This window comes from Desmodus rotundus, chromosome 10 (assembly GCF_022682495.2).
Source record: "Desmodus rotundus isolate HL8 chromosome 10, HLdesRot8A.1, whole genome shotgun sequence".
NCBI classification, from domain to species: Eukaryota; Metazoa; Chordata; class Mammalia; order Chiroptera; family Phyllostomidae; genus Desmodus; species Desmodus rotundus.
The window spans coordinates 112,254,997-112,279,707 of NC_071396.1; the positions used below are offsets into that span (position 1 = coordinate 112,254,997).

Here is a 24,711-nt window from a genome sequence, read left to right on the forward strand (position 1 = left end):
CTGTCCTCCAGCGGACAGCACCCCATGTCCAACAGCATCCCAGGTGTCCCTGAGCAGCCAGCACACCAGTGTACCCTATCTGCGGGGACTGTGAGGAATCCCTTTCCCAGCATGCAGTGTGAGGCATGTGCCAGGTGCAGGGAGGCCTGTGTGGGTCCGAGCTGGCTGCAGTGTGCCCAGTGCTCGCAGAGCAAAGTTAGGCTGTCCCGTCCACAGATGGGGGCCTCTGTCTCCATGTTGACGCATTCACATCGGAGCTGGGGTGTCACGGCCGTGAGCCCACTGCTATCCCCCCAGAAGCTGGGCACGCTCCGGCCTCGGTGAAGAGAGGGCGACGGTCTGCAGTGGCTGCTGCTGGAGGCTCTGTGCCATGGGGGCCGGACGGGCTGTGGCGTGGCAGGCCTCAGTGGCTTCCGTGGGTGCGCACCTCCAGGTCACGCAGGCGTGGGAGGGTGTGGCCCGTGAGTGATGTTCGACAGACTGTAGGGTGACAGGCGCAGGGGTGTGCAGGCTACCAGAGGAAGAAGATACCGTGCCGGGAGGATGCGCGGGAGAGGAGATTTGGGGTGGCGTCTCTGCTGTAGCGCCCCTGCTGCCTTCCAGTCAGGAGGACAGGCTTGTTCTCACGATGTCGTTGTCCTTGGGTGCATGCACCAGGCTAGTGCTGCAGTCTGAGTCAGATGACCCTTGTCCCTGCCCGGATGACCCTTGTCCTCTGTGTGCGCAGTCCCTGTCTCTACAAGGATGGGGCCATCCTTGTTTAAACGTGGGTCTTGTGTGCTCTGTGTCCACCCGCAGGAGCCTTGCAGGAGCCCACTGGTGCCCAGGAGCAGGGCACAGAGGAGCTGGGCCAGACCCTGCACCTGGAGGAGGTGGTGCCGGAGACCGTGGGCGAGTGGCAGGCACTGGCCAACGTCTTCTGACACGGCCCCGCGTCTCCCTCAAACGTCTTCGAAGTTCCACGTGGTGCAGAACGGAGCCCTTGGAATTTGTTTTGGAGCTTCAAGTGTTAAACATGTCATCATAGTAGTTTTTAGCTCTAAAATTATATGAAGAATCATTGTCTTTCAGAGACAGAGGGGAAGTGGGGTAATGTTCTCACTTGCCCGCAAATCACTGAACTCAGGTACTACAATGGGCAGTCTCACGCCCGCCCTGCGGTTGGCGCGTCTAGTCCCCACGAGCTGATGGGACCTGCCATCGTTGTAGTGTGATTTCTTTGTGTTAGCAAAGGCCGTGACTGTGACCGAGGGAGAGGTCCGACTCCCCTCATGCTTTCTGTTCTAAGAAGCGTCGCTCACAGAGCAGGTGTCAGGTCGGTGCACGCAGCTCGGGAAACCGTCAGGGCCCAGGGAGGCTCCTGTGTTTTTCTCTGTGCGTTTTGGAGTAGAAACTGACTCTTTTTAGTCTATGGTAAGTTAATAGAAATAATACCTTGAGAGATGGCTGGACCAATTCTCTCTCCATCACAATACCTAATCACTAGTTACCAGAAGGCAGCCTCTGGGCATCAGCACGGGGAGCGTCACCCCTCGCTCGTGACGGGGACGCCACGGTCTGCACGTGACACCGCCTGGCCTTGTCGGCTGACTGCAGGTCCACAGGCCAGACGTGGCAGAAAGCACAAGCCATAGGTTGCAGACGGGAAGTGACGGAGATGCCTGGCCCTGGTCACCGTGGCCGGGGAGTGTCTGTTGTGGACAGCCACGGACCCAGACAGGCCACGGTTCCTCCTCGTGTATCAGCAGGTGTGTGTTTATTTCAGGGAATTCTCGAGTCTCATCAATGGTGCCACATCCCACACGTCCCCCACCAGAACCCCCTGTGCAGGCAGGGGCGGGACCTTCCTCCAGCATTCCAAAGACGGGAAGTCCTTGGCGCTCGAGCCCCCTGCGGAGTTATTTATATGTTCTATATATAAGTGCACATGTACATACGCAGATATAGGGCCTCTGTGTGGCCGAACGGTATATTTTGTAAATACAGCAGCCGCCCCACTCCGCCCCATCCCGGAGCGCGTCCGCTCCGCACCTCCCGCGAGCACTTCAGACCAGCGCTGCCTCCGGTTCAGTGGTGGGTGGGTGTCTTTCTCATTGTGGCAGAGACCTGGGGCTGTTTGTTTTCCTGAGGAATAATTGCCTTTACTTTCTCTTTGCCTCCCTGCTTTCCGAAGAGAGCGGTTTTACTGTAAATACCGTATGGACTTTGTACATGAAGAGGGAGCTCACTTCAGGTCCCTGAGGAAAGAGACATTTCACTCTTAGTTTTTGGAAGGGCGTCTTCTGGTTGGTTTGTTCTCGTTCACTTTTGGATATGTATATAAGTAACATCGATGGTGATATAAGAAGTTTTGTTATGTGAAAATATTTAAGTCAGAAAACTGTTAAATAATATTCTTTTTTCAAACTGCTTTGTGTACTGTATATTTTTTTAAGGGAAAAAAAGCCTTATTTGACTTATTCTTGTGATACTGGACTTGCTCTATATTCTGAGGCTTTTCTTGAATGTCAGTGTGAGTACCTGGCTCTAGTCAGCGTATTCCGAATCATTGTAACTTTGCCAGAGTTTTAAAGGTTCTGCTTTTAATGCACTTTCTTTTATAGTTTTGTATTAAAATATTTTAGAAATGTTGATTAATTTTGGTGAACAAATATCCCCAAAGTTGCAACTATTGGAATTTTTAAAAAATTTTGTTCTTGCTAGTTTATTTATTTTGTTTTTAGCATTAAATGTCATCTCAGGACAGTCTCTAAAAGGGGTTTGTTTAATTCTTAATTGTACAGAAAGCACAGCCCACTGAGCTGTGCCAGCCAACTGCCTGTTTAGGGGCCTTACTGGGTAAATCTAAAGCCTACTTTTATTTTGGTAAAAAACAATCTATCACTAATCCACCTTGTGAGTGTTCTCAATGTATCAGCAGGCAAATGCAAGACACTGCTGTGCTGGCTGGATTTGCTTCCCAATCATAAAAGCTGCTTCTTTGCAGAGTGTCCCTGGAAACCACAAGGTCGTTCAAAGACAGCTCTGCGCGGTCCCTGGGTGGCGTGCGGCGCCCGCTCGGTGTCAGTGGCTGATGGAGTCTTCAGACAGGAGGCTGCCAGCCGTCTCCGTAAGTGGGACTGTGAGGCCATGTAGCTGTCTTTTGAGAACTGTCTCAGGTTAGCCTCTCTGCTTTGCAACTACAATAAATAAAACATCAAGTTGGGAAGTGAGATTAACTTTTTTCTTTTAAAATACTTAATATAAGAAAGGTTGGCACATGATCTCATTCCAAGTTCAGATAATTTTTAACACAAAAGAATTGGAACATCTTCCTTTCCCTCTGTGAAGTCCAGATAAGGAAAGCTCCCCCTCTACCCCCCGCCCCCTGGCAAACTGTGATGCCGAGGTCCCTGGAGGAGCCCTGTTGGTTTAGTGTCCTGTCCAGTTGATGACATAGAGAAATGTCCCCATGGAACGGCAGGGGTTAGAAGGAACCGTCTCCGCAGAAATGGGAGAAGGAACCGTCTCCGCAGAAATGGGAGCTCCCAGGCCCTTGCCCAGCCTCGGCTGCCTTCTGCCCTGCCCCACCTGCCTGTGGCGCCGTGCTCGGACGGGCATGGGGGGGGAGCCTGCAGCTCGCCAGGTCCGCGGGGGGCCTGGGGCGCTGCTCTGTGTCCCCTAGGGCACGTGGGAAACCTGTCCTGCCAGGGAAGTCCCAGGGTTCCTTTCCATGGAGAAATGTCAGCACCACCCAGCATCAGCCTTTGACTCGGGGCCGCCCTTCAGGGCGGTGTCTGGTGCTGCTCTGCCTGCGGTCCTGTGGAAGGAGATGCCAGTCTGTGCTTTACAGGCACATCTCGTGTTTTCTGGCTTCTGCACTCTCACGTGACGAGTACGTGTCACTGCCGGCCCGAGGTTCTGCCCGGCACAGAGGATTTCAGCGTTCACGTGGGTTTTCCTCTGCGGGAGAACATAGCTTGGGAAGGTAACACATGTGTCAACAGAAGAATGGTCCCTCAGATGTATGCGACTTCTTTTTAAGAAAATACGTAAGGTCTCTGGACCTGTTTTCGGGTTAGATTTTTCGAGTGATCTCATGCCTGCTCTTTGCGTATTTTCCCCCAGAACTCGATTTTATAGTCAGTGCCCCTCCCCACTACCAAGAAAAGTTAATCCGAGGGTCGACCGTTGCCAGTTAACTTCTCTTCTAGAATCTATTTTACACGGTGAGGCAGAGATGACGTTGTACAGCTGGTACTCGTGAATCTAGATTTTTTCCTCTCTCAGCCGCTTCGTCTCTGTTCATGTGACATAGGTGTTTTGGAGTTTGTAGAGTAGAATTTCAGAAGTGCCTGCATAGCCACCGGGGGCCTCAGCGTCTTCACCTGATCCCAGTGAGGGTCAGTGTTTTAAAATCGAATCACATCGTCCTCGCTGTGTAAACAGTGGGGCGAGCAGACCTGTTGGGAGGGGCAGCGCCCCGGTAGAGGTGCGTCTTTGCCTTGGGGGGTCCTGTACCAGGTGTCACATGTGGTTGTTGGTGACCTGCACGGGCCCCTCGCTCAGCCGCACACATGCACCCGTGAGCCCACACCCCTGCACGCCCAGCCCTTCCCACCAGGCGCTGTGGTGGTGCGGTGTGCGGGTGGCTGACAGGCTATTTCAGCACTAAGAAGTGGACACCGAGTGGTGGTGTCAGTGGCGGGAGCAGTGGGCAGTGACCACAAAACATTTAGCTGATCTGTCATGTCACTGGGTGATGCTTTCCTGCAAGAAGATGTTTGTGTTCAGTCAAGATTGGCAATCTGTCTGACCAGTTCTGAAATGACAGTGATTCAGTCTCAATTAACCATTGAAGACAATTTTTAATTTTTTTAATTTACAAAAGCATTCTTTTTTTATCTCCGGCGTTGTTTCATGGTCTATTTATACATTGGATAATATTTATTTAATCCGATTTTGTACTAGAAATGGATAGTTACGCCAAAGGCCACTGTGCTGGCTTTCAGAACAATAAAAATAGTTTTTGTATTATTTTCAAGCTCCTGTACAGTGACTTATTTGGGCTTTGTGGGGGTCCCAGCGGTTTCAAGGTGGGTGTGCTCTAGGTAACTCCGCAGCTCGGGCTGGCACACAGTGGTGCTGAGTCTGCACTGTGTCCCGACGTGTGGGGTTTGAACTCTGCGAGGATATCTGTCCTGGAGGTCCTGTCCCACTTCCTTGTCTGTGAGCTGTTGGGGGTGACGTGACGTGAGTTGGAATGAAATCAGTTGCTGCGTCAGCCTGCCCATTCACGAGACGTGGGCCGTGGAACCTCCCTCGCCGTGCCCCTGGGGCGAGCTCACGGCGCGGTGTCTAACCCCTTCCCAAGGTAAGTTCTGAACCCGGAGACACCGCTTGTTCACGGCCCGCCCCGTCGAGCGTGAACGAGGAGTCTCTGGTCTCAGTCCTCTGTTTCTGCCGCAGCGGAGGGCTCCCCACGCTTCGGCCGAAAGGGCTGTGCGGCCAGACTCCTGGACTTTCTCAGAAGGGCTGCTGGGAAGTCCTTCCCCCCTTGTTGCCTGTTGGCTCGGGGGGTGGGGGAGTCACTCTGATTGTTTATAAATATGGGGGTGGGGGAGAGGATGTCTTAAGTGATCAGATTATGGTGACTGTTCTCTCTACCGTGGGCGGCCTGAACGATTTAAAATGCTTCCCCCGATGAAAGTTCCAGAACGCTCGGCCAAGCACCCTGTGCAGGTCTGAGACGTAGGGTGACTTGGGACCCAGGTCAGCGGAGCCCTGGCACCGACCACTTAAAAAATGTGATGATCTTTGCATGATTTCTCAAACTCTGTGCCCTGAGGGGCTAGGGTAGAGAAATAAAGAGAAAGGGGGGCCGCCATGGGCTTGGAGCCCCTGTGCCCGCTGGCGGGGCCGCTGCTGCCAAAAGAGTGGCTGTGCACAGCGGGGCTCCGGCAGACGGCCGGGTCTGGCCTCGACCCGGACTGGGGCCAGCCCTTGCTGAGTCCCACGGGTGCACGGCTCCGCTCGGCTCCTCACGGCTACTGCCGGGCCTGAAAGGAGCCTGTGGTTTTGTCCAAAGTAAAACAAAAATTCACTTCAGCTGATTTTTTCAAAAGCGAGGCCTTGTAACCAAAATCAGCTATCGACAAAAATCGACAAAGTCGGTTGTCAGTGTGTCTGTGAGGGAAGCGGCGGCAAAACTAGTGTGTCCGTGGCTCCCACGGGCGGGCAGGCGGGTGCCACCCTTCAGCGTGTGTGAGAGGGCGGTCCAAAGGCAGCTTGCCACCTCCCTCTCTGGTGGGTCGGGGCTGGTGCCCTAACCGGGACCTGGCTCCACCGCTCTCGTCATTGCGCCAATCAAGCGATGGCGACGCACCTGCAGGCGGGCGCCCACGAGCTGTCTGGGTGACCACACGGCTGGTACCCACACGAGCTCGGATGAGAGGGTCACGGGCCGGAATGACAGGAAGACACCACGCAAGGACCATTAAAGGTTTATTCACGTCACTGTTCAGGAACGGTGTGCACTCCTGTGGCAGCCGAGGCTGCTGTGGGGATGTCGTCTGCGTGGGGCTCCCCCGCCGGCAGCAGCTCAGACGCAGGCTGCACGGGGCAAGTGAGGGGGGTGTGGTGTCTCAAAGGCAGTTCTGTCTGGTCACCTTTTCGTCGCTGAGGCTGTGTGTTAGTGGATGTTACAGAAACCCACACTCAACAGTCAAGGTTAGACGGGATTAGGGGGCCTACAGAGGCCACGTCCCCTCTTCACTCTACGGGGAAGGAGGCCACTGGGGATCTGAAGGCAGGCTGAGGAGAGGTGCTACAACTCAAAACGCAGTGTCAGTGTGTTACGGAGGGGCGGGGTGTCCGCGCACGTTAGAGGGACTGTTCTGGGACGGCTTCTCCAGCCAGAGGGCAGGGGCAGGGCCTGGGGTGGAGGCAGCATCGGGGGCGGGGGGGGGGGGGGCAGGGGCAGGGACGGCCCTCGTGAAGCCTAGTCCTCATGCCCGCCCCGGGACGGGAGGCAAGCTGAGGGGGCGGCCCTCCCAGGAGGGTTAGTGTTCGCAGCGCGCTGCCGTGCTGCACGTGCCCCCAGTCACGGTCGGCTTCCCAGTGACCAGGGTGGCACTGCGTGGCACCCCGAAATCTCCTACAGTCCACTCTCTCTGTGCAGGTCTCCCCGAGCTCTCGGCCGGGCTCCGGTGACGAAACAGGTGGTTTGTAGGGGCCACTCTGGTCCCTGCTGTGTCCTCGCCTGCTCCCTGCTCCAGGCCACGGCCCAGCCCTCCTGCCGCCGTCCCCTCTCTGCCGCGCACGAGGTCAGCCCCCCCGGCGAGGGAGCAGCCCGCCGGGCCCTCTGCGCCACCACCCTGCTCTCCTCCAAGCTGCCCACCTGCGTTTCACATACAGAAGCTCCCGCGGGGTGAGACCACTCGCTGCCTAGTCCTGTTAGGAAAGGGAAGGGGCCGTGGGAGGCGAGACAGGTCAGGGGAAGAAACCGAAGGGAGTGCGGTCGCCGGTCCCACCACCTGCGCGTGTCCTGTGTCCGCAGCAGCGTCGCACGGCAGTGCCAGAAGCCGGGGAAAGGTCAGCGTGCGCGGCAGGTCCTAGGACGGAGGGTCAGTGGGCGGTGGCCTGCCCCCCGGTGCTGGGGCTCCGGGGCGCCCGGCAACACTTTGTCTTCAGACGTGCAGTGGGGAGTGCTGGCGCGTCCTGGTTTGCACTGCCCCGTGGAGCTGCGGGCCGGAGAGTGCCAGTAGGATGCGGTGTGCCTGACCCTACTGTGCACACAAGTCCAAGGCATTAGGCGAGAGGTCGTTTCTAGAAGTAGGGGGTGACGGGGGCTGTGTTAGGTCAGTGCGTTAAGAAGCCGAGGACAGGGTTTGGGAGTAGGAGCCGGGCTTCAGCGTCTAGCCATGGGTGACCCGGAGCGACTGTCTCTCCCCCCCTGAGAAGAGAAACACAGCATTAGGTGAGGGGCCTGGACCACCCGCCCCACCCACGCCGGGCTCTCCTTTCCCGGAGAACTGGCTGCAGACCACAGGGGCTCCCTGTCTTGGGGGGCTATGGCTAGAAAGGGTGCCGTGTAGAAGCAACTTGTCACCCTGTTCCCCACATCTGTCCTCACCAAGCGCTGCCTCTTCAAGGGCCGTAAGAGACACCCCAGGGACTCAGTTCCCAGGACGCAGCGGGCGCCTCCTGGACCACACGGGGTTCCCGGGCTCTGTGTCCCCGTCGTCCTGCTCTGAGTGAGCACCGCTGCCTTTTTAGTTAGAAATTCCAGGTGACTGAGGGATGTTGTCTGCAAACAGCGACTGGGACACCCTCGCCTACGCAGAGACGGGGGGCTGACAACCCACCAGCTGCTCAAGCGTACACGGTCACACATGTCTTTTCCCCGCGTGGCTGCCCTCATCGGCCTCGCCCTGACAGAGCCGCCAACAAACCTCAACGGTACGGGTCTCAAAACCACGATGGGACATGTTTTCTCCACAAACACAGTTTTAAATTAAGAAGAAAAGGAAGTCAGCCACTGAGAAGCAGACCGCTGAGCAGGGCCCCTCCTGTGGACGCGGGGTGGGCGTGGGCGCCGGCTGCCCAGGAAGACAGCACTGTGCGTGGACACCAGCGCACCTTGTTTGCATTCGAGTTTTAATCTCTCTTCCTTGCCTTCCCCTTTTCCTTTGGTCACCGATGAAGAACTGATCTCTCAAAGGTTTCCTTCAGACGGGAAGCCCCGGAAAGCAAGCTGTGCACGAAAGATGCTACTTCCCAGACGGCAGTGAGCAATGAACTAACGCAGCCTTGTCTGACTCTGCGTTCCCCGGGCGTGGCGGGCCGTGGCCGGCGCTGGGTGAGCCTGGTGGACCCTCAGAGCTGCCCTTGGGGAAGAGTCTGCCAAAGCCTAGCCTTCTTCTGAGTGTCCCTAGAGGAACCCGGGGTCTCCCTGGAAGTGTGACCTGCCCGCTGAGCTCACAGAACCACCTACATTCCCAGCAGGCCCTGCGAGGCAGCTCCCGTGAGACACTGTGTCCCACCCCATGGCTCCTGTGTGAATTAAAAATAATAAATGGGGAACCCATTGCTTTTGGTTTCGACAAATGTGTCACGGTTACTGTGAGCCGACCAGGAGCCAGACCTCTCCTGTCCAAGAGCGCAAGAGCCCCGCCCAGAGGTGGCGGGGGGGGGGGCGGGGGGTGTCGCTCACAGAGCAGGGGTGTCCAACCTGTGGCCCGCTGGCCACGTGCGGCCCAGCATGGCTGAGAGTGAGGCCCGACACAAAATCATAAATGCACTCAAAACATGCCACCGCCTCAAACACCGTGAGCCCCACCACCTCCCTCACCTGCCTCGAGCCCTCAGTCTGGGGGGAATTTTTTGATCTGTTGTGACTGCAGCCATGTGACCATAATAGGCCAGGTGATGAACTTTGAGGCAGTAAAATCTAATTAAAACCGTCTTAATTGAAGCGCGTTCTAATTTGATAAAGTGGAGCTTTCCTTGAACTCTGTAGAAAGTTGAGAATTCCTCAACCGCGGCCTACAGAACAGACGTAGGAGCCAACAGGCCCTCGTTAAGGAACAACAAACATGCGAGGGGCAAACGGGGCGTTTCCAGTCCCCGCGGCCACCCATGGGCACCAGTTCTGACCACACGGTCAGCTGAGCCCCTTGCAGTAACTGGTCACCACCCTTGCAGAAGCCGTCCAGGGTTCCTCAACAGAGCCCCAGGCCGGCTGTGCCCCTCACCGCCTGTCATCCTCAGTGTCATTAACGGTCACCACGCCGTGTGACCGAGCGACCAGCACCCCGGGACAGGACAAGAGGGAGTGTGTTCCCCTGCAGACCTGCCACCCTCGGGGGTAGCACGTGGCGGGGGTGCCCAGGGAGGGTCAGGGCCCCGCAGGCCCTGCCCACAAAGGGGCCGTCCTGGCCCAGTCAGGGGTCACGGCCATCCTGAGTGGGCTCCCATGGCCTGTGTCACACCGTGTCCACCGCATCCCGGCGCTGGCGTGGGTGTGTCAGGGCGGCCTCACTCTGGGGCACAGTTCACCTCCTCACCCCTTTCTGCCTCCAGGAGTGGGTCCTGCCTGCATTCCACTGGGCAGCTTGGCCCCTTGCCGCTCCTGGCAGGTAATTGAGGCTTTTCCGGGACAGCTGTGACTTTCCTCAGAAGCGGCACGGCTCCACCCAGCTCGCCTGCATGTTCAGTACCGCCAGGGGCATGACAGGGGGGCTCCACACCCTCATGTGCGGCATCTGCCCAGGCGTGTTCCCGGCCCTGACGCACCACTCACGGGACTCCTGCTGCGTTCAAGGGCAGGCAGCCGAACCAAGGAGTGTTTGGGTTAGGGACCGAGTCAGCCACCATGAACTGTTAAGCCCTGGTGTGTTCACTGTCAGCCCAGGAGAAAGCGCCGGTCACGGACCCGACACCTGCTGTCAGGGCTGATGTGGGTGCCGTGGGCAGAGGTGAGCAGACCTGGCGTCACCTGGAACTCAGAGGGCGGTGTGGGGTGGAGCCCCGATGATGCTGGTCACATATCAGAGGAGCCGGCTCCTGTCGGCACCTGTCCTTGTTGTTACCTGTGTCCTGTGGGTGGGGACGCAGGTCACTGACCCCTGTAAGTAGTTGTGATCCTGGTGTTTGACCCGGCCCTGAGGCCGCCAGGGGGCAGGCGGGCACCCTGTGTGGGTTGAGAGTGAGTGGGACGGCGTTCTGGGTTGTTACTCTAATGGGAGAGCCAGTGGGAGCGTGGATCGAGCGGCTGTCGGTGCTGGACATCCGTCCCCAGCTCAGCGATGAGGAACGCAGTCCTCCTGCTTTAAGGCATTGTGGAAACTGCAATGGCGCTCCGTGAAAGGGGCGCCGTGTCTCCGCTCCAGGGGGCCTTCCTGCGTCTCCTCCTAGTTGCGAGCCCTGAGATCCTCGTGCCCCTGGAGCCCCAGCTCTGTCCCCGGTCCCTGACGGTGGCCGCAGGATCCCCAGGTCTCTTCCTTATTGTCCACCCAGGGAGCGCGCAGCTCAGCCCCCATGGTCGCTGATGTCTGTGGGGCACATGGCTGGTCCTCCAGCACTGGAATCTAGGTCACACCGTGGCACTCTCCCTGGAATCTGGTGATGCCGGCTCAGACTCAACATCCAGGCGCTTGGGGATGGTCACAGGGCCCTGTGCGGGGAGCCCCTCCTTCTGTCCCCTGCTGCTCACTCCTGTCACTGAGGCCGTGGCCTGCTGCCCTGCCTTGCCCCGCATGAGGCCAGCTCCTCAGCTCCTCAGTTCCTCACTCATCGCAATGCCACCTGCTCAGCCCGGCCTTCTCTGGCCACCTGCCCAGAATGGGGACCACCGCAGACACCAGAGGCCCATGTTGGCCTCGGCCCCACGGGGGACGGGCAGGGCAACGCTGGCTCCTGCCGCTCTGTGTCAGGCTCTGCCTTTGCTGCCCTGAAGGGTGCGCTGAGATTTTGGGTATCTGAGGGGCCGTTCCTGTCAGCAGCCCGTGGGCACCTCGTGACCACGTTGCTCTCGTCACCTCGCACCGTCAGGGCACACTCCTGGAACAGCGCCCCTTTCATGGAGCCAGAAACCAGGCTCAGCCAAACGTGGGCCAAGGGCTCTCGGCCAGCAAGCCCGCACTGGGCCTGTGTGGCAGCGGCATCCTGGCCACCGGGACACGGGACATGGGACACACCTGCTGTGGTTTCTGAGGCCTCCCCCCCCCCCCCGTTCGACCATCCCCGCCTCCCTGGCCCCTCCCTGCCCCTGGTCACCTTGTCCTGTTCATGCCCAGGGAGGCGAAGATGCTGCTGCCTGAGGAGCCCCCGACCGTCCAGCGCCGTCTGCACCCTCTGACGCCCCAGCCCAGCAGTGGCCTCCTGTCCCCTCTTACTCTCAGGTCCCCGGGGGGCCCGGACCTAGGTCAGGCTGGGCACCCCCCCACCCCAGCGTGTCCCAGGACCTGGGGCGGCTACGTTACCAGTTTGAAGATTCTGGAAAGTGTGCCCTGGGCATCATGGCCCTTGAGGCCCTTGTGAGCCGATTTGTAGTCGGAAGCTCGGCCGCTGTAGCCGAAGCCGGGCTTCTGCCCCTCGGCACCCTGCGGGGGAGAGCGCAGCTCAGTTGGGGTCTGCGGGGGCCCAGGTGCAATGCCCTGCGCCTGCGATCTCCACGGGGCGCACAGGCGGATGGCCACAGTCAGGGACGCTGCACCGAAGACAGGCAGGAGGCACAGAGAAACCCCACTTCCTCACGCAGACGTGCCGTCACGCCACCTCACTGCCTTGTTTTCCTCCAAAAATAAGGAGCTTCTGAGAACTAAAACCAAGAACTTGTTTTTGGATTAATAGTGTGCTTGGCTTTTCCTCTTTTCAAACGCCTGGCCATTCATATCTTTGGGGGACCTCGAACTCATCAGAAACACACAGCACAGCTCAGAAGGAAGCCGGCTGTAGCGCTCCCCACAGGCAGGCGAAGGAAATGCAGGAGGAGGCTGTTTCGGAAAGAACGCAGTTAGTAGGGCGGGAAGTGAAAGATGGGGAGGGGCTCAAAGGCCTCTCTTGTTAGTGGCTGGACGGAGGCGGCCTGGGAGTGGCTGGGGGAAGAAGGGCGTGGACCCTGCCAAGTACAACTGAGGGGTTGGGGGTGTTCGTGTGATTCCTGGAGTCTGCGCCTGGGACGCTACGTGGTTCTGAAAATAAGGTTTCTGGGTTGAAACTGAGTCTCATTCTTCAGCCTCATGTCTGCTTCCTGCTGCACAGAAAGTCACGGTCAGTGGTCGGGATGTCCAATCCTGGTGAGCTTCTGGGCTTCTGCAGAGTCACCGGGTCGGGAAAAGGCTCCCTTCCTGATGCAGAGCCAGGCTGGGCCGGAATCGCTCGGGAGCTGGGTGAAATCTTTTCTCCGCCCTTTCTCTGTGGCCGTCTTCCCGCCCACCCTCCCTCCCTTTCTACTTTTTCTTCCTTCCTTTCTCTCTGTTTTCCCCTTTCCTTCATGTATGGGGTGCCTAGCAATTGGGCCTCTCGTCTACGTGGAGTGTGCTAGAGATTAAAGGTGTTGCATCCCCAAATGGACACCATTCCTGGCTCTGGGTTAGTGGTCCTTCTCCCCTCTCACTCTGAAAGTTACCATTTCTCAGAAGAACAACATTTACTATTCATCAGTAACTGAGGCCTAGAAGCTGGGTCACAACATACTGGCAGGCGTTTCAACTTGGTTCAGACGCCAAACTCAGTGGCATCTGAAAAATGGACAAACTCCCCGCTTCAAGTCTCCATTAAAGTCTGTCCTCAGAGTTCCAGGGCCCGAGCCTCTTAGAAGGCGCCCGGCGGGTTGGCTGTTGAACCTGCCGTCCTCACTAAAGCACACGCAAAGCCCAGAGCTTCGGGGTCAGTGAGGCCCTTGCAGACCGAGTCCCTGAACTCGGCATCTCTTTTCTCCTTGCTCTCGCTTTCCCTCAGTGAGAAGTCCCTGTTGTGGGTGGGACCGGTCACGGAGGTGGCCCGTCAGCCCAGGCCCTTCACAACTGTGGGAGAAAATGCGGCATTTGTCTCAAACGTGGGGCTCCCTGGGGGGGAGCCTGTGGGGGAGTGGTGTTGGGCCTGAGGTGCCTGTGGTGGGTGAGGGGGAAGCGGGAGGTGACCGATGCTGTGAGGGCCAGCCCAGCCCTGCCGACGCCACTGGCTCATTTCCTTGGAGAGAACATGCAGGCGGGGCGGGGGGGGGGGGGTGGCAAGAGGGGGGGCATTGGGGAAAGCTACGCTGCAGGGAAAGAAGGTGCCAGAAGCCGGAAGTTAGGCAACTGAAACAGAGCAAAGACAGATGTGAGTGGCTGCGTGGATGGGGAGGGGGAGCACAGGGACGGTGTGTGCCACCTACCCAGCTAAATCTGCTGAGGGACAGTCCTCGCCCCTGGTGAGGAAAGAGAGACACGGTGACGTCGAGATCGTGCAGGAGGAAAGGGCTCTAATGAAGAAGAAATGCGAACCAAGCAGCCCGTGTGGGGCGGCTCGTGGGCCCATCCCCCAGGGTGGCGGAGGCCGCCCAGAGCTCCCTGGAGGGTGTGGGGTTGGGGAGGAGAGGGACAGCCAGCTGGGACCCATAGGCCCGGCCCCCCCCCCTGTCCCCCGCCAGTTCTGGGCAGAGACCCCCTGCTTCGGCCGTCTATCTACCTGGGACCCACGTGGCAAACACTGTGTGATCGAGGCAGGGGCCAGGAGGCCTGCCCTCTGTAGGGTACATTTAGGGTTTCAGGGAAGGCCCATCAATAAAGCGATGATTAATTGAGAGCCCAGAGGCCTTACCTTTCCTTGTGACGGTGGAGGTGTGCGGGGCGTCACCTGCAAAGACACGGGAGACAGTGACCGAGGTGCGGTCCCGCCTCCAGAGCGGCCCCACCCTCTTCATGAGACACCGGAGTGGCTTGTGTCTGCTGACGGCCTCTAGAACCTGCCAGGTGCGGACCCTGACTCCCTGCCTGGCTCCCCCGTTTCTGTCCTAGCTCAGCGAGACCCGCAGGGTCTGAGAATTTGGAAACATTCTCAGTGCTGTTCTGTTGGAGCTGGGGGAGCTCTCCGCAGTGTCTGAGAGAGTGGAAAATGACCCCCAAGGCGCTGCAACCAGGGGACCGAGGGAGGCCCTGGGCGTCACGCAGTCCCTTTGGGGTCGGAAGTGATGTGTTCCCTGATACTCTGGCGTGTGGCTCTGAAAACTCACTCGTCTACCTGGAAAGTATCATCTTAAAATATCAGCCACACAAAAAGTTCATAATTCGAAGGCTGTGGGTTCTGCTTTTCTTTTTGAGACTGTTTTTTCAGGCAGTTCTAGGGTTCTAGAACAGGTGCACAGGAGTTACTGAGTCCCCACGGGCCCTCTGGGGTCCCTGTGGCTGCCCTGCGCGGTGGGGCCTGCACTCCAGCTGGTGGACGGGTGTCGCACGGGCCAGTAGTCAGGGGCCGCGGCGTCCGCGGGTTTCCCTCTGAGCCCCGCGTACCCGAACCAAGGACTGCGACGGAGGCGTGCCCACCACCAGCACACCTCACAGAGTGCTTTCCCTGCCCTCACGTTTTTACTGTCTCCGTAGTTGGGCGAGGCTGTGTGTTTAAACTGAGCGCTCACAGCAGTTTGGATCCAAAAGAAGCTCTTTGGTCCAGGGGACCCGGTGCTGAGGCTGAGTCCCGTGGGGCAGACTCACACCCTGGCGGCCTGGCGTGGTGCCCCGCCCCCGCTCCCAGTACCCCTTCAAGCACTCACGATGTTTTTGAAGAAGTGGACTACAGGGTTCTCATCCTGGGGCCGGCCGTGCTGCGCCTTCGGGGGCAGGGAGCCGTAGTGGGTGGTTCTGGCTGCGTGGTGTGCGTCCTGAAAGACAGGGTGTGGACACCTCAGGACAGGCCGCGCCTGCTGTCTCGGCCGGACGCTGTCCCTGACCCCTCGGTACACCCGGACCACTCAGAGTCAGGACTGCATGCCGCCCCTCCAGACGTGCCTGCGAGGGGCGGGAGCGGGGGACAACGGGGGACTCGGGCTGGACCTCCTGCTGTGGGAGTCAGTGAGCTGGGAGCCCTTCCCGCCTCCGAGTCCACGCAGGTCCCCAGAGCCATTTTCCAGCGTGCCGTGTCCTGCGTTTTGAATCACAGAAGCATCGTCTTCTTTTAATTCACCCGCCCCACAATTAAACTAAGAAAAGTCTACACTCCTGACAGAGGTTTTTAAAGAAATGGACGTCTGTATATCGTGCGGGTCTCGTTAAATCTTGATGACGTGTTACATAGGTGGTAATATTGTTTCGCATCCGAATCACGCACACCTGCTTCAAATGCTGGAAGAAGAACGATCTGTTTTTGTGATTTTCATACTGAATATCCTGGCCACCCATCTTCTGAGGGAAGAGGAGTTTACATCTTTGAAGGAACACAGGAAGGGGTTGAGTTCGGCTCTGGGAGCCATGAAGTCGGGGGCCCCAAGTGCCCGTGGAACAGGCGCGTGGTCTCTGCCCAGGGCCTGCCACGTGACAGGCATCTCCTTCTTGGGGAACGCCCGCTGTTGGGCCGCCGTTAATCCAGAGTCCGGCACCAGCACAGACCACCGGTTAACAGGCGACTCTCACGGAATCACACGGGGCTTTTATTGGCTACGGAGGAGCCACCGGGCTAGACCTCGGTGGGTTTTCTTGGCTACAAGTGGGCAGTAGCCAGATGGCTCCGTGGAGTGACAGAGTTATAACTGGGGTGTCACATCAAAGCTGTGGTGTCACATCAAATGTCCTGGTGCTGCCCCGGCGGGGGGGCTCAGTGGGTTGAGTGCTGGCCTGCAAACCAAAGCGTCGCCAGTTTGATCCCCAGTCAGGGCACATGCTTGGGTTGCGGGCCAGGTCCCCAGTAGGGGGCGCATGAGAGGCAACCACACATAATGTTTCTCTCCCTCTCTTTCTCCCTCCCTTCCCCTCTCTAAAACTAAATCAATAAAATATTTTAAAAAATGCTCTGGTGCTTGAAGGGCATCTAGTTCACGTTGTTGCTGTATGTTAACGAGGGCATTAAAGAAAGAAAACTTTGAAGCACTATTGTAGGTATAAGGAACCTCTATGCTAAACACCGGGAACACCGGTGGGAGACGTGGAAGGAGATTTGCTACGTGGAGAGACGCACTGTGGTCAAAGGGTCAAGGGGCGGAAGGCTGACCCGTGAAGGCACCGGGCCTCCCCAGCTTGGTGCACAGATGTAAGGCACTTCCAGCCCAGACACCAGTGAGGTCCCGTCAGTAGAGATAAAGCTGATTGTAAACCACACCGAAATGCAAACCAGCTCAAACCGCCAGACAATGGTAACGAAGAATAAAGCGAGGGGAATTCCATCCCTTGGTTTTACGGTTTCCTGTGTCTGTGGCCATCAAGCAGGTGTGGGTGGGACAGGCGCACAGACCCACGGAACAGAGCAGGGCCTGGAAACACCCATGCACATGAGTGATCGATCGATTGTTGGCAGAGGCGTAATGCCAATTCCAGGCCGCAGGTTTTAGTCTTTGCAACAAACGGCATTGGAACAAAGTGGTCCTCAGCCCAGGGTCACACCTTAAACAAAAATTAACTCAAAATAGACCTCAGATCTCTATCCACAATGTAGAACTGTAAGTTTTACAAGGAAACAATAGGAAAAGCTTCTCATGACCTGGGGGTAGGTGTCAAGTTCTTAGACCCGACACCAAAACACGACCCATAAAACAGTCGGACTCAATCAAAACATAGCCTCTACTTTGCGAAGGACACGTGAGAGAATGAACACAGAAGCTACAGAGTAAGATAAAGTATTTACAGATCACATCTGTGACAAAGAACTTAGAGCCAAAATATGCAAAGAACTCTCAAAAGTCAATGGTAAAAAAAAAAACAAAAACCACCCGGTTAGGAAATGGACAACACAGCTGAGTAACACTTCATCGAAGAAGGTGAGCAGACGGCAGATGCGCACAGGGAGGGGTGTCAACCGCATGGGCCGGGGGGACGGAAGTCCAAGGCGGGAGGTGATACCGCCACAGACCCATGAGAACGGCTGAAACTCGTGCCCACCACACTGAGAGCGGAGCAGCGGGGGCGGGGTGGGGTGCAGCTGGAACTCCAGGCGTTGCGGGGGCGGGCACAACGCGGGGCAGTCGCTCTACAGAACAACCTGGAAGTTTCTTACAACGTAATCGCGCTCGCTGTGCGACGGGGCAATCCTATTTCTTTCTGTTAACGGCGAAAGAAAAATCCAGCATTTTGAAAAACGGTTTTTGTAACGAATATCTTGGTCCCCGATTTTTAATGAAAAACTAATTTCAATCTTAAGTGGAACTGTCATCATAAAACGCCTGGACCTGAATGTTTGCGGCAGCTCCCTTCCTAATCGTTAAATCTGCCAACCGTCCCGGGGGCGGGGACAGGCGTGGCCTGCCCGGGCAGCCAATCAGTGCTCCGCAGTGACCAGGGGCACAGCTTTGACTTGCACAGCTGCTCCGAGCTGTCTCCAAGGTGCTGTGCCGAGTGAAGGAAGGCCTTCTAGAAAGATTTCTCCCTGTCCCATCTCACTTACGGGGTGTTCCTCAGCCCTAGTGAGGCAGCCAAGGTGGCAGGTGCCAGGGGCCGGGGTGGTGCGGGGGGTGGGGGTGCTGTGACTGCGGGGAAGCAAGTGGGAGGTTTGGGGGGTGTCCTAAGGGTGGCGTCAAAATCCACAGAACTGCACACAGCAACAGCCACTTTTCCTGCGTGTTAACATACAAAATAAAATAAGGCCATTGAACACAGTCTGTCCACGCGGGCCCATGATGTCATCACATGGATTTGCTGTTGGCGCCGTCTGGGCAGGTGGGGCTGGTCTCCCCTCTCAGCGCGCCCGATTCCCAGCCCTGCGCCCCGGTCTGCGTGGCTGTCCATCTTGGACGTCTTCCCGCCCAGCTGTCTCTGTTTCCTGAATGATGTGTCACCTCCAGACTGGACAGGCTCATTGGCATCAAACTGTGCTTTCAGCTGTCACAAGCATCTTACCTCTCCAGCTCGATTTTACTCTTTTGGAGGTAAAAAGAAAAAGTTCTATGTGACCCCCAAAGCTTCAGCCAGCTAGACTCGCAGAGAGGAACTCAGCGAGTGTACACGGACACCAGTGGGCAAAGGACCAAAGGAGCCGTCTCTCTGATGCAGCGTTGTGGGGACAGCTCGCTGCGGGGCCCTGGATGACTCCAGTCCGCACGCAAACCTGTGCGGCGTGGGTGAGCCTGGCAGTGTGCTGGGCTCCGGGTCCTCACGCGTGAGATGGCGTGGTGGAAGCAGGGCCTCGCTGAGGGAGCTGTAGGCCCCGGAAGTGCTGCTCAGCCGCCTCCGAGCAGCATTCAAGGGGAGAAAGAAGGTTCCCCAGTGTGCTCTGCTCTCGGGGCACGTCCTCAGGCTCTGGCCTGGGGTTCAGCCTCCTTATGCAGGTGTCACGGCCGAGCTTCTGCCCTGGCCCAGGTTGTCACGGTGACAGCCCCTCATACAGTGGTGGGGGGTGGGGGGTGTTGCCTTTGAAACTGTTCTTGTTGTGGGAAAATGTAAGTCATATACAATTCTCTACCTTTGCTGTGCTGAATCGCGCAGCTCGGTGGCATCGAGGATGTCACCATCGTCACCCCCAGAACATCTCATCTCCCCAACCTGACACTCTGTCCCATGACCGCTGCCGCCCCGCCCCAGGAATCCCGCACTACGTCCCGTCTCTATGTATTTGACTCCTCTAGGTTCCTCGAGTAAGCAGATCCACAGTATTTGCTCCGTGGTGCCTGGCTGTTCACTCGGCACAAGGTCCGTCCACGTGGGAACGCCTTTCAGAACTCCCTCCCTTTTTAAGGCTGAGCAACAGTCCGCAGCACACACACACCACGTTCTGTGCTCTGTCCACCTGTGGACGAACGTTTGGGCTCTTTTCACCTTTGGCGGCTGTACCGAGTCACCTGGCCTGACCCAGCCCCTGCTGCCCTGGCCTGATCTGGCTGCAGCAGTTCCGTGGCCCCCCACACCTGGCCGAGGGGACGCCCACACTCCCCGCGCTCCTGCCCTCCCCGGCCCGCACTGGGGAGCGAGCCTTCCCGTGGTCCTGCTCACATCACAGCACTGCCATTCCCTGGTGGGCAGCCCCCACTGAGACAAGGGTCCCCTCCCGGCTTAGGTCCCCTGTCCCCTTGTAAAGTGGATGGGTCTATGAATGCGTAGTCCAGCTCTGGGGTTGGTGGTCAGTTTCTGGCCAGAGCAGGGCCAGCCTGGTGAGGCATTTTAAAAACGGTGGTTTGGCTTATTTGTTGTATTTTGTGATCCCTGGGGAGTGGGTCACTGTGCTTTTCTCCCACCTCCCTCTAAACCGGAACCTCAGTCCCCGGGAGGGGAGAGATGGGTTGGGGGCGCTGTGCCCGGAGGAGGAAGGGAAGCTCGGGGACAATGGAGGGTGGTGGGGGGGGTAGGGGTTGCGTCCAGAGTGAAGGTCGTGGGGGTCCAGAGAAGGGCAGCAGGTGAGCATCCCCGCTGCAACACTCAGGCCTCGGGCCAGTCACTGGACTCAGTTTCCTCCGTCAGTCCCTCCATAGCCCCCGCTCGTGATGACAAGGTCCCCTTACGAGGCCACCGAACTAGGGGTCCCTGACCGAGGGAGGACCTTGTCGCTTAGGTAGTTGTAAAGACACTGGCTTGGTTGTTCTCTGACGAATCACTTCTTAATCACGTTTGCTGAGGTTAAAAAGAGCCTGAGCTGTTCCCCTCCTACAGTCATTTGCGAGACTGGGTCCCCTCGCCCATGTCTGTCCTGTTCTACGGTGCTCGCCGGCTCTGCAGGGGAAGAAGGGGCTGCAGAGGGACTCGGGGGTGGGGGCAGCGGAAAATAAAGGCTGGGCAGAGGGACAGGGCCACTGCTGCCCACCCGGCCACGGGTGCCTGGAAAGGCAGCGGGGTCGGAGCGGCCTGGCCCCACCCCGTCCACCGGCGTCTCCGCACGTGGAGCTGAGTCTCGGGCAGCGGAATTTGACACAATAGTCTATCTACGTTGGCAAAAAGGAAAGCTTTTCAACTCTTTGTATAAGGAAGTCAAATACAATCTAAAAGTCTGTAGAGGAAAGTCGGCCTCCCAGGGCTGAGCGCGTTTACATTCGCGTTTCCACACCGAGACCCAGCCCACGCGGCAGCTCCCACCGTGGTCCCTGCCCGCGCGCGGCCACGTGGCCCTGCTGGCTGTCACTCTTCACGCTCAGTGGTAGTCTGGCATCACACAGCTCCTTGATGGCAGGTACAGTAACGTGACGCTAGAAAGTTGAAAACACCCCGGGAGGAAGGCCAGCGGGTAAAGGACTACGTTTCATTTATTTTTAAGGCAAATAGCTTTTTCCACGAGGCTGTTTCCTCGGCCTGGTTTTGAAAATTCGTTTTCCCTGCACGTGCGATAACGCCCTCTGCCAGCAGGGGGCGCGCGCGCACTGGGCCTGGGCGGCATGCTGCTCGCCGCGATCAGCGGGAAGGTGTTCAACTGTCCCAGGTTCGTGGCGGAGACCCTCAGGGGGAAAAACAACAGGACAGTGGGCCCCCCCGCCCCGGGCACACCTGAGGACCCGCGGTCAGCAGGGTGGGCGGGGGCTCCTTCCTTAGACTGCAGTGGCCGCGGCACTTGCAGCAGCACCTGAGTTTGGATTTGACCGGAGACCAGTGGACGGACAGATTTCTCCCCATAGAAAATGCCGTATCTCGAAAAATTCAATGTTTGCTGCGCTTGGGGCCGGGGGTGTTGAGGGAAAGGGAAGAGCTTTCTCTCCATCCTTGTCTGAGAGGGAACTTAAAGTGGGTTTCCCACCGGGGAGTCGAGGAGTGAGTCGCAGTGAGTCACGGGTCTGGGACGCGCCCCCCTCTGTGCACACGGCCCAGGGTCTGGGCCCAGAGACGCAGCCCCCTGACTGGCCCCGTTCACGCGCCAGCCTCACCCCCCATGTGAGCCGTGTCGGGGCGCAAGTGAGGAGAGACCGTGCCAGTAAGTCATCAGACACGTGGGCGTGAACAGATGCCCGGGGGCTGACAGGGCTGACAGGGCTCACGGGGTGGACGCCAGGTGCAGCCAGGTGCCCCAGAGTCCACGCCCTGCTGACACGCTGCCCCGAGGGTGAGGCCTGTCCATGGTAAGATGACGACTCAGTGTCCAATGTCATTGCGTGGCCCTAGCTCCCCGTCAGCCACAGGTGTCAGCAGGAACGACACTTGGTCCTCGGCTCTTCCTGAAGTTTAGAGCCAGTTTCGGGGAACTGGTCCCCCAAGTGGGCAGGCGGGGTGTCTGCCTCGTCTCTCCTGCGTGAGCGACGGGCTGGGCTCTGTGCAGAACCTCGTGCGTTGTCACAGCGGCCACCAGGGCAGCTGTCCCTCATGCCAGCTTTGTCCCCTCAGCGCACCATTGACCGTGAGCCCTGGTCACTGGGGTTCTGCAGATGCCTCATCCTGTGACAGGTCCTAGAGCCCGGGGGCCAAGTTCAGGTCACCGGACACCGGGACGCGGCCGCAGTGCCACTTCAGAGTCACAATCTAAAAGATGTCTCTCTGCTGATCCCTCTCAAACGTGTCCCCGTAGTCACATCCAGTGGCTAGAAGTGGTGAATTTTCCTGGTGGCACTTTCTTGCTTCAGGCCCAGCAATGCCCACCTGTCCCTGGTTCCCCGAAGGGCGCAGTGTTAATAAGGAAAGAAGGCGATTCTACTCTCTTTCAAAGCACGGGGTGTGCGTGTCCCTAGGTCACCCTCCCTGACCCTGCCCAGGGGACTGTCCCTTCATGTCCCAGAAGGATTGGGTGATGCGCTCACTGTCCATCCAGGGTTTGGTCCCTCCAGCCGCTCACCTGGCGGCTCTTGGGGCTTCTATGTAGTGACAGGCGGGGGCCCCAAACCTACAACGCGTGGCAAGAGGGACAGTTACCGGCTGGACACACGGTGGACAGCAAAGGTAACGGAAAGGACTGGACTGTTAAAAATTGGGTTCCTGTTGCTCCTTGCTTTTCAAAGTTTGTAGCCTGACTTTTTGTTAAGTTTGAACATCCGATGGCCCAGGAATGTGCTCGTCCATACGGAAGAAGTGAGGGCCGGTCGATGGGGTCAGCTGCCAGGCCCAGGCGCTAAACCCTTGGTGGGGGGTGCCAGGGGGTGTGACGGGCACCCGTCCCTGGAACACGCGTCCCCACTCGACTCCTGAATGCTGATGGTCACGTGCGACCCGTGCAGCCGAGTTGATGAGACGAAACTCTTCGATTTAGTTTTCACGTGAAAGGAGGCGTTTCTGAGCCGTTGAAACCAGGGGCCGGCCCGCTCCCACCAGGCGTGGGAAACACGCCTTGACACGAGACGAGGGCATCGTCTGCGTCGTTCCGGTTCCTTCTCGTGACCCAGACCGGCCAGGCAGGCGGGCAGCCCGCGGACACGCAGCTCCGGCCCTTGCTCTGCTAAGCCAGGCAATGCGTGTGATAACGTGCAAATGTCCACAGGGCGGCGTTCGGGACGCATGTCCTTCCTGAAGACGGCTTCGCCAGGGGCCTGGGGGGCGAGGGGGGAGGACTTTGCATTTCGCCATTTTCATAGCTCTCGGGCGCACAGACCTGGGCAGCAGCGCGGTTGGTGGGGCGACCCTGGCGGGGACCTCGGGCACCACAGCGCCGCCCCTTCTCTGGACCGCAGGCGGTAGGCGCAGCGCAGAGTGAGACTCGGACTCAGCCACGTGATTTTTCCCCGAGAAAGTGCTAATTAAACCCAGCACGCTTGTTCGTGTGCTGTTCTCCGTCTGGACGAGCCACGAGCCAGGCTCGCTGTGAGACGGACAGACTGCCGTGCCCGTCTCTCCTGCCCCCCACGCTCCATCTGTGCAGGTCCGCCACCCGGAAAGCGGATTCTCCTCCAGGAGGACGGGGTGGGGGCTGTGAGCAGCGCCCCTTTCCTGCAGGATGGCTCCTCCACCTCCCTGGCTGTTCCCAGGACAAGACTGGTGCTGAGGGGTGAGTAGCTGTTCCTTGGGCCTCCTTGAAGCCACTGGCAGGGACGTCTTCATGGCCCCACGGCCTCTCACGTGGGCTCCCCCAGTGCAGACTAGAGGCCACGGAAATGACTTGTGTTTCCAGCATCAAAAGTTTGGGGGTGACGATGACATGACGGGGGCATCTGCAAGCTGAGCTACGACGTCCCTTCAGAGTCAGTCCAGACGGACTTGGCACTGACCTTGAGGTTCCCCTCCCCCAGGTTGACCCCAGGGTGCCCTGGCTCTTCGGAGAAGTCCCCCGGCGCCCACGTTTGTCTGGGTGTCACAGGAAGCGACCGCACCACTGCCGGTGAAAGGGCTTCCACACTGTCTCAGCGGCGCGCTGGGTGTTCCTGGCGGGCAGGGCCGTCGGCAGAGAACGCCTTCCTGTGGGAGCCGCGCAGGCCGCCGGCCTGGCCTGTGCCCTTTGCCAGTTCAGAAATACGTGTGCTGCTGACTCATGGACCCGAGTGGGATTAATTAAGGCCGTGGGCTTTCTGATTTCTTCAGAGAGAGCTGTGCTGTGTTAAGGCCGTTTGGGCTTTTCTCTGTTGCTGGGAAACCCACCGGCGAACCTTTGATGTGGGTGGAACTTTCCGGTCACCTGCTGGCTGTTCAGACGCCACATTTCTTCTCCCATATTGGTAAACGAGGGGGCGTCTTCGAGGGGAAGGCAGGAGGCTCCGAGGAGACAGACAGCCCTGGAGGGGCCGTCAGGCCTGTGACATGAGGACCCCCATCCCACCCCCAGGCCGCCGCGGTCTGTGTCCTTAACCCCCAGGCTGGGGCGCGGCTGCCAGGCCCGGGGCACAGAGTGTGTCTTGGGGGCAACTCTGTGCCCACCCATGCCCTCCCTGCGACAGGCGGGGACCTTGACACGGCTGTGGCCTCGGGAGCAGAGCAGACTCCCTGGGGAGCCCAGCATGGATCTGAGGGAAGAGGAGCCTGGAGGCCTCTCCTCTCTGCTCTCCGCCACCTCCAGGGGCTCAGGAGGCAGGCACATGCCAGTGCGTGCGGACCAGGCTGCTTGCTCCTGTCACAGGCCCTGGCACCCTGCGTCCACCCCTGCTCCCCGCCCTGCGGGTCTGTGCGGGGGTCCTGGCTGCAGCCGTCAGGCCCCAGGATGCCTTTCTGCGCTGACTGTGGGGGCGGCACAGGGCCGCAAGGATGAGCCTGCCGGGGCGAACGGGATCCCACTGTTTGC

The 24,711-nt window shown here is 58.5% G+C and overlaps 2 protein-coding genes across 4 annotated transcripts in view; one reads left to right on the top strand and one right to left on the bottom strand.

Annotated features, from left to right (window-relative positions):
• Positions 1-5,430, top strand: part of ZNF236 (zinc finger protein 236) — a 71,075-nt gene extending 65,645 nt beyond the window's left edge. For 2 of the 3 annotated variants that reach the window (XM_053912476.1, XM_053912478.1), the window contains one exon: positions 799-5,430. In XM_053912476.1, coding sequence (XP_053768451.1) covers positions 799-923 — 125 coding nt within the window. In that variant the 3' untranslated portion in view covers positions 924-5,430. The remainder of the gene's footprint in view (positions 1-798) is intronic. The other variant, XM_053912475.2, reaches the window with a different exon arrangement.
• A 1,040-nt stretch (positions 5,431-6,470) lies between these two features.
• Positions 6,471-24,711, bottom strand: part of MBP (myelin basic protein) — a 65,565-nt gene continuing 47,324 nt past the window's right edge. Inside the window, 5 exon segments of the mRNA XM_024580217.4 lie at positions 6,471-7,933; positions 11,964-12,083; positions 13,862-13,894; positions 14,287-14,322; positions 15,236-15,343. Coding sequence (XP_024435985.2) covers positions 7,889-7,933; positions 11,964-12,083; positions 13,862-13,894; positions 14,287-14,322; positions 15,236-15,343 — 342 coding nt within the window. The 3' untranslated portion in view covers positions 6,471-7,888.